Source organism: Colias eurytheme, chromosome 26, assembly GCF_061535395.1.
Source record: "Colias eurytheme isolate Ceu_HAF_F1 chromosome 26, ilColEury1 Martin Lab GWU primary, whole genome shotgun sequence".
NCBI lineage: Eukaryota > Metazoa > Arthropoda > Insecta > Lepidoptera > Pieridae > Colias > Colias eurytheme.
In genome coordinates this window covers 217,136-233,402 of record NC_143005.1, presented here as the reverse complement: position 1 = coordinate 233,402, position 16,267 = coordinate 217,136, and the positions used below count along the sequence as shown (strand labels likewise).

Sequence of the window (16,267 nt, the reverse complement as noted above, 5' to 3'; positions counted from 1 at the left end):
AACCTAGTAACGACGACATAGAATAACATGATATTTCGTTTTGTTAGAACTGCACATTTGCTTGACTTTTTTCAATTACGACTACATATTTATAATAACAATGACCGATACAAGTAATTTTAAGATTTCATTTTACTGATAAACCATTTTAAACATAATAAACAATTTCTGAATTGAAGAACTGACGTCACTACAATTTTGTGTCAATAAACCTTTTTTCTTTTTAAATACCAGAGACGTTACTCTAAAAATCGAAATCTGACATCTAGAATCGAATGCATTGATTACTTGTGAATAAAAATTATCATAAATCAATAAATTCGATTGACAAATGTTTCAAATCCGTATCGATTAATTCACTTTAATCGATGTTTTTAAGCAGGTTACCTCTCTTCGAAGATAAAATTGATAGACGTCAAATGTTGCCTATTAAATTGGCTCGACAATATTAATAAATACTTTATGCATATAGACTGACGGGAATATTGTTTGATCAATGCATTAATCATTACTTACATGAATGTTTAATGTTGATATGACATATTCTGTGTAATTTGCTATTAGCTGGTTTGTTGTTGATTGAATATTACTTATAGATTTTAATATTTATCAAAGCTTTGCATCAATATATATTTGTTTTAATATATAATATATGTGTTATATATTAAAATTTTATATATATTATATGTATTATATATTAAAACAAACACATATTGATGGCACTGCAATAGCAGACATCTTTACTTTCATAAGATGTTGGAAAGAGGAACCCGGTGCTCTAATACTTTTGAAAGACATTGACGAGTAACGCATTTAGGCAATGCCTACGTAGTACGATGCGGTTCGATCTAATGCACCAGTAAATATCACATAGAGATCTAATAGTAAGCGATAATCGATTCCGATAAGAGGTTTCGGCCGTGAATTAGTCGTATAGCACAGTCGGTACATCATAATGTACCGACATGCCGTTTGCGAATGAAGCGCGCAAATTGAACAGGTAATCCGCATCGATTGTGCCGTAATCCGCTGCCGGTACAATGCATTAACTATTCATTAGTTTTATTAATTGATACATAAAGCATCATTAAACAACGGCCTTATGGAACATTAATGCGATTATTTCAATATGCTTACATTTGGCTCTGTCACTGTGGTTATTATTATTACAGTTATATATAATTACTCCCCTTTTCCGAGCAATTTATTATATATATTTTGTCCTTATTAAGAGATTTTTCTCTATTAATCAGTTCTTTTGTACAATGGATTTTTATTTATTGTCAAGGTTTACCAAGTACATATTCTGGACAATATACATGTACATGTTGATATGTTAATACTTATTACATACCTACTCAGAATTATTAGCATTGTTATACTGGGCTTAGTACTGGGTTAGTGGACTGGAAAACCTGTTATAATGATACGGTTATAATCATCATCAATCAATATAGGTATATACATATATTTTATCTATACTAATATTATAAAGCTGAAGAGTTTGTTTGTTTGAACGCGCTAATCTCAGGGACTACTAGTCCGATTATAGCCCATTTATCGAGGAAGGCTATAGGCTATTTATAATCGCGCTAAGACCAACAGGAGCGGAGCTATGCGGGTGAAACTGCGGAGCACAGCTAGTATAACATAAATTATAGAACGTTATCACACTACACACTAGTAACTCAGCTTGATACTGCTGTATTTTGCGTGAACGACTAAAAATAATAAGAAAACTGTGTGTTCCTTAAGTTATATTTTGAGTATATTGTAACATAATGGTTACACGTGCAGCTCGAAGCTGCTCGGCTTCGTGTGCTCGCTGGTGGAGTCGTGCAGCACGGTGCAGCAGCACATGCTGCAGTGCCGCGGCTTCCTGGTCGTGTCGCACATGCTGCAGCGGTGCGCGCGCGACCACCTCACGCCCGACACGCTCGCCAGCTTCCTGCACCTCACCAAGCATCTGGTGACTTGCTGCTCGCCTAACTCGGACCTGCTGCTTAAACAGGTAGGTGGTCTGGTGTAGGGTGGATAAATGTAAATAGGTCTAAAAGCTATAAGAAAGTAATTAAATTTGTATTTGGGCCAATTTATGACAATTTTAGTAGGTACTAATTATTGTAAATTGAGTAGGAAAATAAAAATCGGTAAAAAGCCACGGTAAGATTTTTTGTGCCAATTTAAAGCAATTTATAAGCAGTTACTGTTATTTAAAGATGTTTTTTAAGATATTTGGAAAGAATTAAGAAAGTACTTTAAAGTACGGATGCTTTTATATCAGCTTAAAACAACCTAAAATGTTTTTGTACAAAATAAGGTCTCCGATCAATGTATACATTATGTAAAATTTGAAAAAGACGCCGTGTGTCTCTTATACATATTATCGCAATTTTCACAAGTCCCGAGCAAATACATTCGCGGCGCACGGTCACAAATTACACGAGCACCGCTTTTCTGCCTAAATTGCGAAAATAAATTCACTTTACGCTTGTGTAAATATTTATTCACGATAGGGCCTCCGATACATTGTACAAGTTATGAGTTATGGGCATCGAAAGCTAAATCAATAAGCTTAAATATTGTTATTCCTTACATCAGTGGAAACGCAGGGTAAGACTCTGGTGTATAATTTATTAACTTTTTTTGGTAATTTTGGCACTTTTACAATAAAAACGTACTGAGAAATCCTTTTATGTGTAAAAACCGAGCACTGAACCTGATTCTTTCATCTTTCAAAAGGAACTCTAGACAAGGAAAAACATTTTTGCTTCTTGCTTCTTTTTTCATTTTTTTTTGCACTCTTTTCCAAATTGTACTATTGTAACGTGGTAAGTTATCAAAATACGTTTTAATTTTAATATTTGAGGTCAAAAGGGTACTTTTATGTTGTAGATTTAAGGTTTGTTTGTCACGACGTTTTATCTATTTGTTTATCCAAATTATCGTTGTAAATTTGAATTTGAATTGTTCATGAATTAAGAAATTAATTCAAAAATAAATATGTAAAACGTTGACAAAATTTAATTTTTAATGAGCTTTTTATTCAATATGGTTGTTAGCGCATGCCCCTCTTGCTTCCCCACCGTTCACTTTATTTCTTCATTACATACTGCAAAATACAACGCCATCTATCACATTCATTATTACACTGGTTCAGGGCATTGACTTATGAGCTTTGTATTATGCAGTTTTACAAGCAATCCTACAAAAAACGTTTGTCTTTCACTGTTATCGTCCAAACACACAGCACTGTGAGTCCCGTTTAATATTTCACTTTGTTCCCATGTATTTTACAACCAAATTTCTGAAGTTAACCATAATCCATACTAATATTATAAATGCGAAAGTAACTATGTCTGTCTGTCTGTTACTCAATCACGCCTAAACAACTGAACCAATTTGCATGAAGTTTTGTATGGAGATATTTTGATACCCGAGAAAGGACATAGGCTACCTTTTATTGCGAAATATGTACCACGGGCGAAGCCGGGGCGGACCTCTAGTATTTTTTAAATACAATTTCAAGTCAATGAATTTAATGATTTCCTTCTTATTCATTGGTAAAACAAATAAATACATTATTTACTGTTCACAATGTCAAAAAAAGTATAAATGCCCTTTAAACTCTTCGAACCGAGTTCGAGTTCAAAGCAAGAGCGCGCTAGCGACCGTGGGGCAGTGTAAAGTCAATGCTAATGCAGTCGTTCTGCCAATCGTTCGTCACCTGGCAGCTGCTGGACCACGTGCTGTTCAACCCGGCGCTGTGGATCCACACGCCGGCCGCCGTGCAGGCGCGCCTGTACTGCTACCTGGCGACCGACTTCCTCGCCGACGCGCACATCTACGGCAGCGTGCGGCGCGTCAGCACCGTGCTGCAGACCGTGCACACGCTCAAGTACTACTACTGGGTGGTCAACCCACGCACCAAGAGCGGCATCGCGCCCAAGGGATTGGGTAACATTTGTGTGATATTTTAATGTTTATGCCTATTTATTTTTGCCTGGTATAATCGAGTCAAGTGTTACAAAAGAAACAAAACATAGGGTTATGTGTGTAATACAAGTTGTATACACATACAGCCATAGACATGATGTAAATACCGATTAGCGTATTATATAACATTCAAGAACGATAATTCCGATTTCCTTTATTATTCAGTCAGGTTAATACATATCTTCATGTCTAGTTTACACGTAAGACAAAAACAAAACACATTTGTGTAACATGAAATGTAATGAAAATTAATATAATCTTTCTTTAGACGGACCCCGTCCCGCGCACAAGGACATCCTCACGATCCGCGCGTACATCCTGCTGTTCCTGAAGCAGCTCATCATGATCGGCAACGGCGTCAAGGAGGACGAACTGCAGTCTATACTCAACTATCTTACCACCATGCATGAGGTAATTGGAAAAAAAAATACAGTTATATGTTGCAAAAAATGTAAAATTTTTAATTTAATGAAAATTGATTTTTAACCATATTTATGGCACCCAGAATATAATGTTTTCAAATGTTATAATAGTATTTTTTTTCATTTCAGGATGAAAATCTCCACGACGTGCTACAGATGTTAATATCATTAATGTCAGAACATCCAAGTTCCATGGTACCAGCGTTCGATGCCAAGGTTATTGTATATTTGAAACTATTTAATAATAATTTTTATTTAATATAACACATTGATACAACAACACGACACTTCATACACGACATTTCACACACGACATTTCAAACATGACATTTCAAACACGACACTTCACACTCTTCTTACTCTACACTAATACCATGACACTTCAAACACGATACTTCCTATTCGAGGCGGAGAAAAATCCAATTAATAAAAAACCACGAAAATTGGTCCAGCAGATCTCGAGTTATAAGTGTTGTAACAAACCCGACTGTGATTTTATATACAGTGTGGAAATTTTCAATGGGCCCTGGGAGGAAAGTACGTAAAGTTTACGTACTTTCTCTCCAGGGTCCATCGAAAATTCCACACTGTATATAGATGTAAACACGTATAATTATTTTTTTCAGGGTGGAGTTCGAACAATCTTCAAACTTCTCTCATCAGAGAGCCAACTAATAAGACTGCAAGCTTTGAAATTACTCGGTTTCTTCTTAAGCAGGAGCACACACAAGTGAGTTTCAGAAAAAAATAGTTCTCAGATCTTTCGTTCTTATTTTTTTAGACAACAATATTATCTACAACATTTGTGATGCTGTATTTTAGCTGCTTTTCCACATTATTCCAAATCGACGATACATACTAATAGTCTAAGATCCGGGATTAGAAAAATATATCTCTAAATCATCTGTTAAATGGAACAATTTTTTATAAAATAGTAATAATTAATTAATTAACAACTAATTTATTCTTAATTTTTACTTTCTTAAAAGTTAAAACCGTCAATATTTTATATCGACGAACTTTTCTTTAAATTGATGAACTTTTCCACCCAATTTCGGAAAGAATAAATTTTGGCACAATTACAAAAATATCGTCATTTTTAAGCTTTCGATTATAGTTATACTCATTGTTCCGCCGCACACGCAAATGATGAGTGTAGTGGTCGCTCGCTATTGAATCTGTGATATTTATCACTAATATTTACTAAATTAAACAATATTGAGATTACAACCCAATTAAAACTGCACACAACATTTTAATCATTACAATAACATAAAAAAGTGAATACAGTAACTATTCACTATCGGGACTGGAACACGCTTCCTGAACCTGTGTTCCCCGACGAGTACAATATGGGGGTCTTCAAGCGTAGAGTGAACAGGTACCTTCTAGGGAAGCGCGTACCATCTTAGACCACATCTCAGCTCAACATCAGGCGAGATTGCGGTCAAGCTCTTCCCTATCGTCAATAAAAAGAAAAAAAAAACTACATACCATCATTAATTACTAAGTCAAATGTTTTATAAATATATCACACAAAAAGTACTCATTAAATTAACAAAAATAATTTAAATGAATTATAAGTAAAGTTATAATGAATGAAGTTCGATGGGGTCGGTCGGCAGACGCAAGTACGACGTGATGTCGCCGCACAACCTGTACACGCTGCTGGCCACGCGGCTGGGCGCCAGCGGCGACCTGGCGCTGGCCGTGTACAACGCGCTGTACGAGCTGCTCACCGAGCACGTGGCGCAGCAGGTGCTCTACACCAGCCACCCCGAGCCGCAGCCGCACTTCCGCCTCGAGAACCCCAGTCAGTCGCTCATTTATCTATTACTTTCATACGTCTTTGACACACTATAAACGAGTACATATATGTCAACAAGTGATGTCTAACTATTTAAACAGAAAAAAAAGTAATCTCATGACAAATTCGTCATTTAACAACGCGTCTTCTCACTAGTTTTTAAAATACTTAATGTTATAATCTAAAATATAACCGACGCGTGATATCTGACGCAACTGTAACAGCGTGTTCTACTCATTAGTTAAAATACCACTTTAAAAACTACAAATGGTAATTATTACAGTTATCGTCTATCTGTTTTCAGTGATCCTGAAAGTCGTGGCGACACTCATTCGACAATCGAAACAAACGGAGCAATTGCTAGAAGTGAAAAAGCTATTTCTCTCAGACATGACTCTTCTCTGCAGTAACAATAGAGAGAATCGGCGGACCGTGTTACAAATGTCAGTTTGGCAAGAGTGGCTCATCGCCATGGCTTACATTCATCCCAAAAATACAGAGGAACAGAAAATATCAGACATGGTGTACTCCTTGTTTAGAATGCTGTTACATCACGCTATCAAACACGAGTACGGAGGGTGGCGAGTGTGGGTGGACACATTAGCCATCGTGCATTCGAAGGTAATTTTAAAGAAAACTGTAGATTTTGAAAAAAAAATCAAATGTATAGACTGTTAATAAATGTTATCATATTTTTTCAGGTGTCATATGAGGAATTCAAACTTCAGTTTGCTCAAATGTATGAACATTACGAGCAGAGACGTGCGGACAACATCACAGACCCGGCGGAGCGGCAGCAGCGGCCGATCTCAACGATATCCGGCTGGGACAGACACGCTGATGTTAAGAATAGAGTCGCTCCTGATAGTGAAGATAACGCCGATACTTCACCCAATACGAACAGAAAACAAAACGTCCTCAATCACGGAGCTCAAACTGAAATCGGAAAAGGATTATCTCTTCGAGAAATCGAAACGTGTAATTGTAAAAAGTCCAACGAAAGTGTCGATGACAGTCGGACTACAGTAGTTTATAGTGAAGTGTGTAAAATGCATAGTCCTGCCAAAAGTGTTAGTACCGAAGTGCCCTGCGACGAAGGTTGTGATAGTGATAAAAATACAGAATTAGAGCATGTAATCGATGAAACGACGGAAGATAAAACGCTTAACTCGAATAATGAATTAGTACAATCTATAGAAGGAAATAAACATCAAGAAAATTCGGAATCAGGCGTCGTAACGACAGAGCTAGATTCAGATAAAACTGATAAACCACTTTCAAGGCAAGGAAGCCTCGATTACATTCCAGTAAGAGATGTGGGAGAGAATTTAAGTAAAGATGACAATACTGATAAAAGTGAAGGTTTACCTTCTAGCTTATCAGTTAGTGAAACTGCTAGCCCAGAAAGAGTATCTGATGGTTTAAATGCGATTAACGAGAGAGAATCGGAATTATCTGATCCATCAGAATTATATTTAACTCCGAGTGAAGCGACTAGTCCAAAGAAAATACAAGATAAGACTGATAATAGTATACCTGACGATGTTACCACGGATGATCCAAAGCATGTTGCCATAAACATAGTTAATGACGTACTTACTATTGCATTAGAAACCGTAAGATTAAAAACTGACGACGACACCGATTCTGGTGCTATATCGGGTGGTCTGAATTCAGAAGGTAACACTCCGAACGGAAGAGAAGACTTAGAACAAGACATAGAAGATATTGTTAGCCAAAAACAGAGAGTAGAATCAATTGCTAGTGAATTAGTTAATGATATTATTAATTCAGTAGTATCTCAAAGTGAAGAGAAACATTGTGAAATAATTGAAAAAAGCCCTTACAAGGACCTTACGAAAACGGAAGAAGATTTAGTACCAATAGATAATGAGTTTATAGTTCCTACTGAAAACGAACATGAAAAAGAAGGCGAGAAAGAAAGAAACATTAACGAAGAGAATGCCAAGAATGAACGGGAGAGAGTAGAAACAAGTGAATCTGAACAGAAACCTCCAGAACCGTCGATATCAACAATTAGTGAAAACATTTCATTAGCGAACAAGAAAGAGCAAGAAAATCTTCAAGAGAGTGAGAAGAATGGTGATAACGACAGAGAAAAGCGGCGGGTCAGCTTGCCTGGTGACAGTGAGATGAAGCAGGAGGGCCTGCGCAGTGAGGGAGTGGCCTCGCAAGGAACAAACACCTCTACATCTCCCAAGAGACCGCGAAGTGCTTCGACCAGCACACAAGTTGATTCTAATCACTTTGGTAAGCTTTTATTTCAAATTATTAAAATAAAAAGTTTTCCTAATTATATTTTATTCTTCCCAGTGACGCGTCATTTTTTACTGTGATATAATTTCTAAACGCAACATTTTTTTTTTTAAATTACACTTGGACTCGTTAATAAGTTCTAGTATGTAAAATCATTATTTGAAAAATAAATAAATAAAATAAATAAATAAATATTATAGGACATTATTACACAAATCGACCTAGTCCCACAGTAAGCTCAATTAAGGCTTGTGTTGTGGGTACTAGGCGACGATAAATATAATATTTAATAAATACATATATAGATAATAACACCCAGACCCAAGAACAAATAATTGAATTCATCACACAAATATTTGCCCTGACCGGGGATCGAACCCGGGACCGTCGGCTCAGTAGGCAGTTACTTTACCACTGCGCCAACCGCAAAATGTTTTTGTTTTATATAACTTGTAGATGAGTATCATCATACGTTGTTTAACAATGAGACATTTTGATGTGAATATCTCTACACTGATTATATTGCAGTTCTACTAAATTGTGAAAGATTAAAATAAATATATAAATGTTTGCAGAATGCGGTCGCGGCGGGCGTGCATCCCGTGCGATGTTCTCACCGGGCCCCACGCGGCCACCTTTCCGCATTCCGGAGTTCCGCTGGTCCTACATACACCAGCGGCTGCTCTCCGACGTGCTCTTCTCGCTAGAGACAGACATACAGGTACTATAATATACTATTTTGCACTTGGAATGTCGAAAAAAAATATCATGTGGCTGCTAACGATAGACACCAATAAACAATAAAAGATGTGATGGATTAAAAGCTTGTTGAAATGAATAATTCAAACAATCAAGACATTTGATATTAAACAATCAAAGCGGGATCACAACCGGCAACTTATAAATTAGATCACTAGCCTACCTATCCCATAGCTTATTATTATTCAAGCATTAATTAGTTCTCAAAAGATTTCTATGATCGTTAATGTCGTGTATCTGTAATGTTTTATACTTCAGGTGTGGCGCAGTCACTCGACGAAGTCAGTGATCGACTTCGTGAACAGCAGCGAGAATGCGATCTTCGTGGTGAACACTGTGCACCTCATCAGCCAATTGGCTGATAATCTGATCATCGCCTGCGGGGGGCTTCTGCCGCTGCTCGCTTCTGCTACTTCTCCTAATGTAAGCCTAATTAATTATCCTGGTACATTATTATACTCTATCTTTGTGAATTTTTTATTAATTTTTATTGTGCTAATTTGGCCTGTTTTATAGTACGCGGTAGGGTGAAACAACTGATTTATTTAATTTGTTATAAGTCATCTATCTTTATTTTACCTCGTAGATTATTATTAAACAAATTGTTTCTTAAAATTTCCTTTATTAATTGGTATAATCAATTTTAAGTAAAAATTTTTGTTACAATTCTAAAGGTAAACTTTTTAAATTGTATTTGCGTTTGGATTCATCGTATTATTTTTCTATAAATAAAAAATATTTACCAATTTTTAATTGTTTTATATGCTGATACATTTTCAGAACGAATTGGACGTCATCGAACCCACGCAAGGCATGCCCGTGGAAGTAGCGGTGACGTTTTTACAACGCCTCGTGTCTATGGCCGATGTGCTGATTTTTGCCAGCGCACTGAACTTTGCTGAACTCGAAGCTGAGAAAAATATGTCCAGCGGTGGGATTCTGCGACAGTGCCTCCGATTGGTAAGATGGACGACCTTTTAATAAATTCTGAAAGAAATGTTGAAATGGTATTATAGGTATTTAATTATTGAATAACGTAGGTACTTCTAGTCAAGGAAGTTTAGTTGTTCCATTACTATAGTCCTTTTCACCTATGATGATTCCTGTGACACTTCATCGTGTTCCGAATTACGAATTTTATGTTTAAAAAGTCAAAATAATTTTAGTGCATAATATTTTTATTTAATGGCGACATTATTACCAAAAATATAAAAATGAAACATCTTAAGCTTATAAATCAAAAACAGTATTGTTTAGTTTAAATATAATGAAAAATAAAATAAAATAACACAAAAATATAATACCTACGCAATTCGTGTACATGAAATGGATCGTTGAAAAATCATAGAGTTGGAAAATCATATAATCGGCGCCCATCTTGTGATCGTTTGTCAATCGAGTCAATCGTCTGTACGAGTGCGTCAGCCTTGTATACAAGTTGCATTTTTATATTGATACTTTACGTGGTATTCTGTTATTGTTACTAATTGTTATTGTTGACTTTTTGTTGCTGTTGTTTGCTAAGTTTCCTTAGTTAATTGTTGGCGAAATGCCGAAAAAACTAATTTTGGTACTTTATTCAAATCGATTTCATTTCCATATAGAATATTATCGATTATCGGAAACAATTGATACGATTTCAGTAACCGACATCTCTACACGTGTCAAAAATCGATGTGTCACAGAAATCATCTTAGGTGGAAAGGACTATAAGTTAGTCGAGGTAGTCAATTATATTATGGAATGTTTAATTATTTAGTATCTAATTATCTTTAGTTTTAATAAAATGTATTTGTATTGTAGAACAAGAAACTTATCTCATGTGTAAGAATAGTTATTTGATGTGGAAAAGTTGCAGTAGTAGACACAGTTTTTAAACGATAGTTAGTCGTAAAAGTGTTCCCAAACATTATATTACGATTTTGTTTACATCTTGTAAAGTTGTGTATCATTTAAACGTATTAGGTAGTACCTATTTAATAACCGTAATTCATTACTTCTTCTCATCTCCTTCTCTATATAATTTAAAAAAAATTGTCCCATTGTTAAAAGAGGGTCATAAACATAGAGCCGTAGTTGTAATACACCCCTCATAAAGTGACTAGGCGCACATAAGCGCATAGCGAGTAGGCGTAGAGCATAGTGTGTAGCGGTAGCGTGTGCCCTGTGCAGGTGTGCACGTGCGCGGTCCGCAACTGCCTCGAGTGCAAGGAGCGCCAGCGGCCCGCGCGCGCCGACGAGCCGCCCAACAAGGTACGTGCTCCAAGGGGTTCATGCGAGCCTGGTACTTGCCCTCATTTACATGATGCGATTTTGGTTATATTGAAAAGATTTTTTTGGGTTGGATCAGCTTGGGTAAAATAATAATAAAGTTTTCTATGTGGTGATACAATAATAAGTCTTAAGATGCTTTTTTATATTAAAATCAATTTAATTTAATCGGCTTATTGCTAACAATAAAAATATATTACACGATAGTATAGTATACTTCTTTGTTTTTTATCTGTATGTATCACGATTGTGTTAAAAAATTAACAACTTCCTTCGTAATAAATGTTCACAGAGCGTCGTCGCAAGTCTCGCTGACGCTGCAAGTCCAGTGAAAGATCCCGAAAGGCTTTTGCAAGATATGGACGTGAACAGACTCCGTGCTGTCATTTATAGAGATGTCGTAAGTGATTGACAATATTAAATGTCCATATTGAACTACATAAATAGGCATATTTCAGTTAATGATAAGTTTATCGTTGTTTTTTTTAATTAGGTACATTAGTATCATGTATATTTTTGATTTTGTCATTATCCAACACGCAATATGTACGTTTAACTCTTTGTCGAAACATTATAAAGAGATATTGTAACGGTACTTGTGTCGCGGTTTCCAGGAGGAGACGAAGCAGGCGCAGTTCCTGTCGCTGGCGATCGTGTACTTCATCTCTGTGCTGATGGTGTCGAAGTACCGCGACATCCTGGAGCCGCCGGCGCACGCGCACGATCACGCGCACCCCCACGCGCCCGCCGACTGCGCGCGCAGACTGCACCACGCGCACGACCACCACGGTACGGCACACGCACACACGCACGCACACGCGCACGCACACGTACACATACGTACATATACGTACATACACGTACCTATACGGATACAATTTCATGTCTAAATAATAATAAGTAACATGTAAGATTACTGAACATTGAACATAATATACAATTAATATAGATATTTCGTTTGGTATATCGTTGATAGTTCGCAATGATTATTTTAGTGTATATTGATATGTCATTAATAAAAATGTTGCTTTGTGCGCAATTATTTGCAGCTTATGTATACTTGAGTTCAATAATGTGTCATATTATAATTATTATATAATTATTTGTTTTCTTCATTTATTTTGCATTTATGGAATATGTTATGTATCCCTGTTTCGTAATAATTTTATGTATTTAATACGCCACACGTTGGATCACGAGATACTTGATGGTTTTCGTAATTATAAGTATATCTACTGTGTTATGTTTGTACATATTTAATCTCCGATTATTTCCCGGCTAACGTGGTAATATATTTTCGCTAAGCACTCGATTAGCTTTTTAAAATATTATATTATTATGTATTATATAGTTATTCATTAAGTCACGATCTAATATAAATCATTATCTTCATATTGCTATAGTTCCATTATTTTGCTTTTTTATAAGCTTAATTGCACATTCATAATTTATATCTTAGGTTAGGTGACGAGAGAGACAAATATTATTTTATATCGTCGGCCAGAAGTTGAAATGATACAACATAATGTCATTATCATTTCTTTTAGTTTCACTGCGATAAATTTCTGCTTGTGACCGACCACAAACCGATCAGCCTCGAGAGTCGTATATCTGACATATCATTTTTCCTCTTTTACACGCCGCTTGAACTCGCGTCACGAATGGGACACTGGTAAAAACTACGTTTTATTCACACTCGCTGCGATGCTCACACATCGACGCATTGCACCACACACACACTCATTTGAACTGTAATCTACACGGATTAAATCTCCACGACCCGTTTCCTCTTTGTTCTACTCGATTATCAATCGTCTTTATGATACTCCGCTTCTTTTCCATTTCGATAATATTCTTAAACTTTTGTATTCTGTTCTTTTAAACACACAACAAAACGCGCTTCGCTTCCGCTTTCTTGACTTTCAACATCTATCTCCACTTATAAACGGAATTACTCCGCCTCGCACTCGCAACTGCAATTTCGCATTTCTTCACGGTAAATTTTCAAAACTTCGCCCTCTCCTATAACGGGGATAATCTGTACGTGTGCCCCCGTCCCCTCATTGTATCCTCGTTGCCTGGGGTCTGGTGGGGTTGGGTGGGGTTGGGGTTGGGGGCGCAGGGTCGCGGCCGCTGTTCCCGCAGTGGTCGCACCACGTGTACCCGCAGTTCCTGCCCGGTGGGCACCCGAGCCGCCACTCGCACTGCAAGCTGGAATGCGGGCAGCACCTCACTAACTCGCACGCGCTCGCGCACGCTCGCATCGCTAGTTACCGCGCGCACGCGCACGCGCACGCAGGTAAACGCGGCCCCGAGCGTTCGCATCTCACATACAGACACGTCTCGTTCGAATTATACTCGAAACGTATTGAGTTTCTTCATAAACGCATTTTCATATGTACGCCCGTGACATACTATCTGTTACGAAACTGTAAATTCAATTCGTTCGATCATTATGTATTCGAACAGATATAAGTTATAACGTTATCGATTTTAAGGATACACGAAAAAGAATGCTAAAGTAAGCTTCGGTATCGCTTTCACGCTTTAGTTGTTCGTTTCTTTTTCGTGTTCGCGTGGATATCTTATAATTTTTATCATGAGACGATTAAATTTCCAAACGATGCGAACGCCCTCCTCACGATACTAATAAATGTGGTCGATGTTTGCGTGACGTCACTTTATCTCACAGGGCATCATTCTGATATTTATAACAAAACCAATAAATACAGATTATCTTAAAAGATATACGCCCTGGAGAGAGAAGGTGGCGTAGATTACACTGCCTGAGCATTGCTGTAATTTTTATTTTATTATTTATTATTTGCAACATCATTTAGTATTCAACAAGTAGTTATCATGTCATTTTCATTGAATGTTTAATTTTTGTCATGATATTGTAGTCGTAGTCTTTAGACCTATAATGAATGTTAAACAGTACTTTAATGAAGCTTTTACAAATAATTCATACTTTATTCTTAGCAATAACTTTAAAATAGATGAAGTAGATCGCTAAAGGGTTTAAGTTTAAGGTTTTAAGTTGCTGGTTATAAGTTTGAATGTGCATCAGTTGATGTATTGGATGAGTGATTATGTTTGTTTCCGCTTTGTGGCCGCTTGTCACTGAGGTGCGCTTCGTTATTCACTTACTAAAGCATTCTCTCCATAGATCACAACGGGGACGACGTGGAGTACGCGATGATAGTAGTGGATGAGAACAACTCCACCATCAATGAGCTAGACTCGCCCTCCATGAAGGTAAATTACGTGTGCCCTTTTCGCTTGGGATTGTTCATCATTTTAAACCGCATGGGTGAACATTGATCATTGTTTTGTACAATTTATTACCCCCTTTTGAAGAGTTTGTAATTTTTGTATTTGTAAGTACATAGTATTTTTGTCTATGTTTATTCATAATTAGATGTAATGTAATAATAAATTAATGGGAATATCTATAGATATCATTACATACCATTCTATCCTTTGTCAATATTTTTGTCATGACTCTACTTTATCAAATAGATTTAAATGAAAGATTTTAGCATGCCTTTAACTTTTTAAAATAAATCTGATTCCTAAATAGTAAATCGTAGAAGTTGACTTCCATTCTCTTAGTTAGTTTTAGGCGATAGTTAATGCATGCGTACTCAGTTAACCGTGAATATATCACGATTATCATGTTTTCGTAGCAATTTTCATTTGCTGTTGACTCGTCGGTTTTGGTTGTCGCTGGAGTGTTTAGAATACGTATATGTGGTCTTTGTTGACGCTTCTTACATCCGTTGTTATTTTGCTGTCGCATTTGTATACTGAAGGAGGGGGAAGAGAGCGTGGCCAAAATTGAGACGAGCACGGACGAACTGAAGCCGAACGCTAGCGAAAAGAAAACTCTAGAAGTTTCGCCGGCCTCGGAGAAAGAGGAGCCGCTGTTCAAGTCGAGCCTCCGGCTGAAGCAGAGCAAACCCAAGGTTAGTTGACTGGGACGCGCCAGCTCTGCTCCTCTATTAGTTTCTGCGACTTTGTCGTCCTTCTAACTCCTTCGATGTTTACTTAGAATATTCGCTGCAGTCAGGCCCGACGTCAATTTCAATTTGTATCCAGTAACATCTTAATTCTCTTTAATTTAAATCAAACAAACGGGTCTCATTGCAGTGAATCCTTAGCACTAACAGTGTGGAATCTGAAACCTTTAACTTCTCAATGTGGAAAAGTTTAACTAAACGTATCTTATTGTCCTGTTGTAAGCCTCCCAGCTCGAGGTCCAAAACATTATCGGGGATCACGGTGTCCGTGGTGAAGTTGGTTTGTAAACGTTACGATACCCTGTGTGTTAACAACACCTCACAATAACAATTGGTTCTGGAAGCCTAATACTGTATTGTAAATATATAATAAAAAAGCTTTCCAGTACCAATACGAAACACAAACACGAGCTTAAGTCACAAACACTAAACTGTTTCAAATGTAAAGTAACACTGAGAACGCTAACGCTACGCTCACACAAATAAGACAATAAACAAGCTAGCACAGCACTATAATAAGTATTTTTTAAGTACACAAAGTGAAATTACAAATGTGAATACACGAGACACTCAATGTGTACATTTTTGATTTTATTATAATAATGCATATCTTAAACTCACTGTTGATGATTTTACTAATAAATCTGAACATATAAAATAATTAAGTCAATTAATTGAAAATAATCCGCATCATTAGGAATATTCAATACATA

At 36.8% G+C, this 16,267-nt stretch overlaps 1 protein-coding gene across 4 annotated transcripts in view; it reads left to right on the top strand.

Moving 5' to 3' along the window:
• Positions 1-16,267, top strand: part of rg (A kinase anchor protein rugose) — a 402,779-nt gene that overhangs the window by 219,613 nt on the left and 166,899 nt on the right. For 2 of the 4 annotated variants that reach the window (XM_090116635.1, XM_090116634.1), the window contains exons 13-28: positions 1,798-2,011; positions 3,735-3,957; positions 4,265-4,407; positions 4,548-4,634; positions 5,045-5,148; positions 6,044-6,231; positions 6,530-6,846; positions 6,927-8,496; positions 9,078-9,223; positions 9,520-9,684; positions 10,042-10,221; positions 11,434-11,514; positions 11,825-11,932; positions 12,147-12,321; positions 14,702-14,790; positions 15,348-15,500. In XM_090116635.1, coding sequence (XP_089972761.1) covers positions 1,798-2,011; positions 3,735-3,957; positions 4,265-4,407; positions 4,548-4,634; positions 5,045-5,148; positions 6,044-6,231; positions 6,530-6,846; positions 6,927-8,496; positions 9,078-9,223; positions 9,520-9,684; positions 10,042-10,221; positions 11,434-11,514; positions 11,825-11,932; positions 12,147-12,321; positions 14,702-14,790; positions 15,348-15,500 — 3,943 coding nt within the window. Of the gene's footprint in view, positions 1-1,797; positions 2,012-3,704; positions 3,967-4,264; positions 4,408-4,547; positions 4,635-5,044; positions 5,149-6,043; positions 6,232-6,529; positions 6,847-6,926; positions 8,497-9,077; positions 9,224-9,519; positions 9,685-10,041; positions 10,222-11,433; positions 11,515-11,824; positions 11,933-12,146; positions 12,322-14,701; positions 14,791-15,347; positions 15,501-16,267 lie in introns of all 4 variants that reach the window. The other 2 variants (XM_090116633.1, XM_090116636.1) reach the window with 2 other exon arrangements.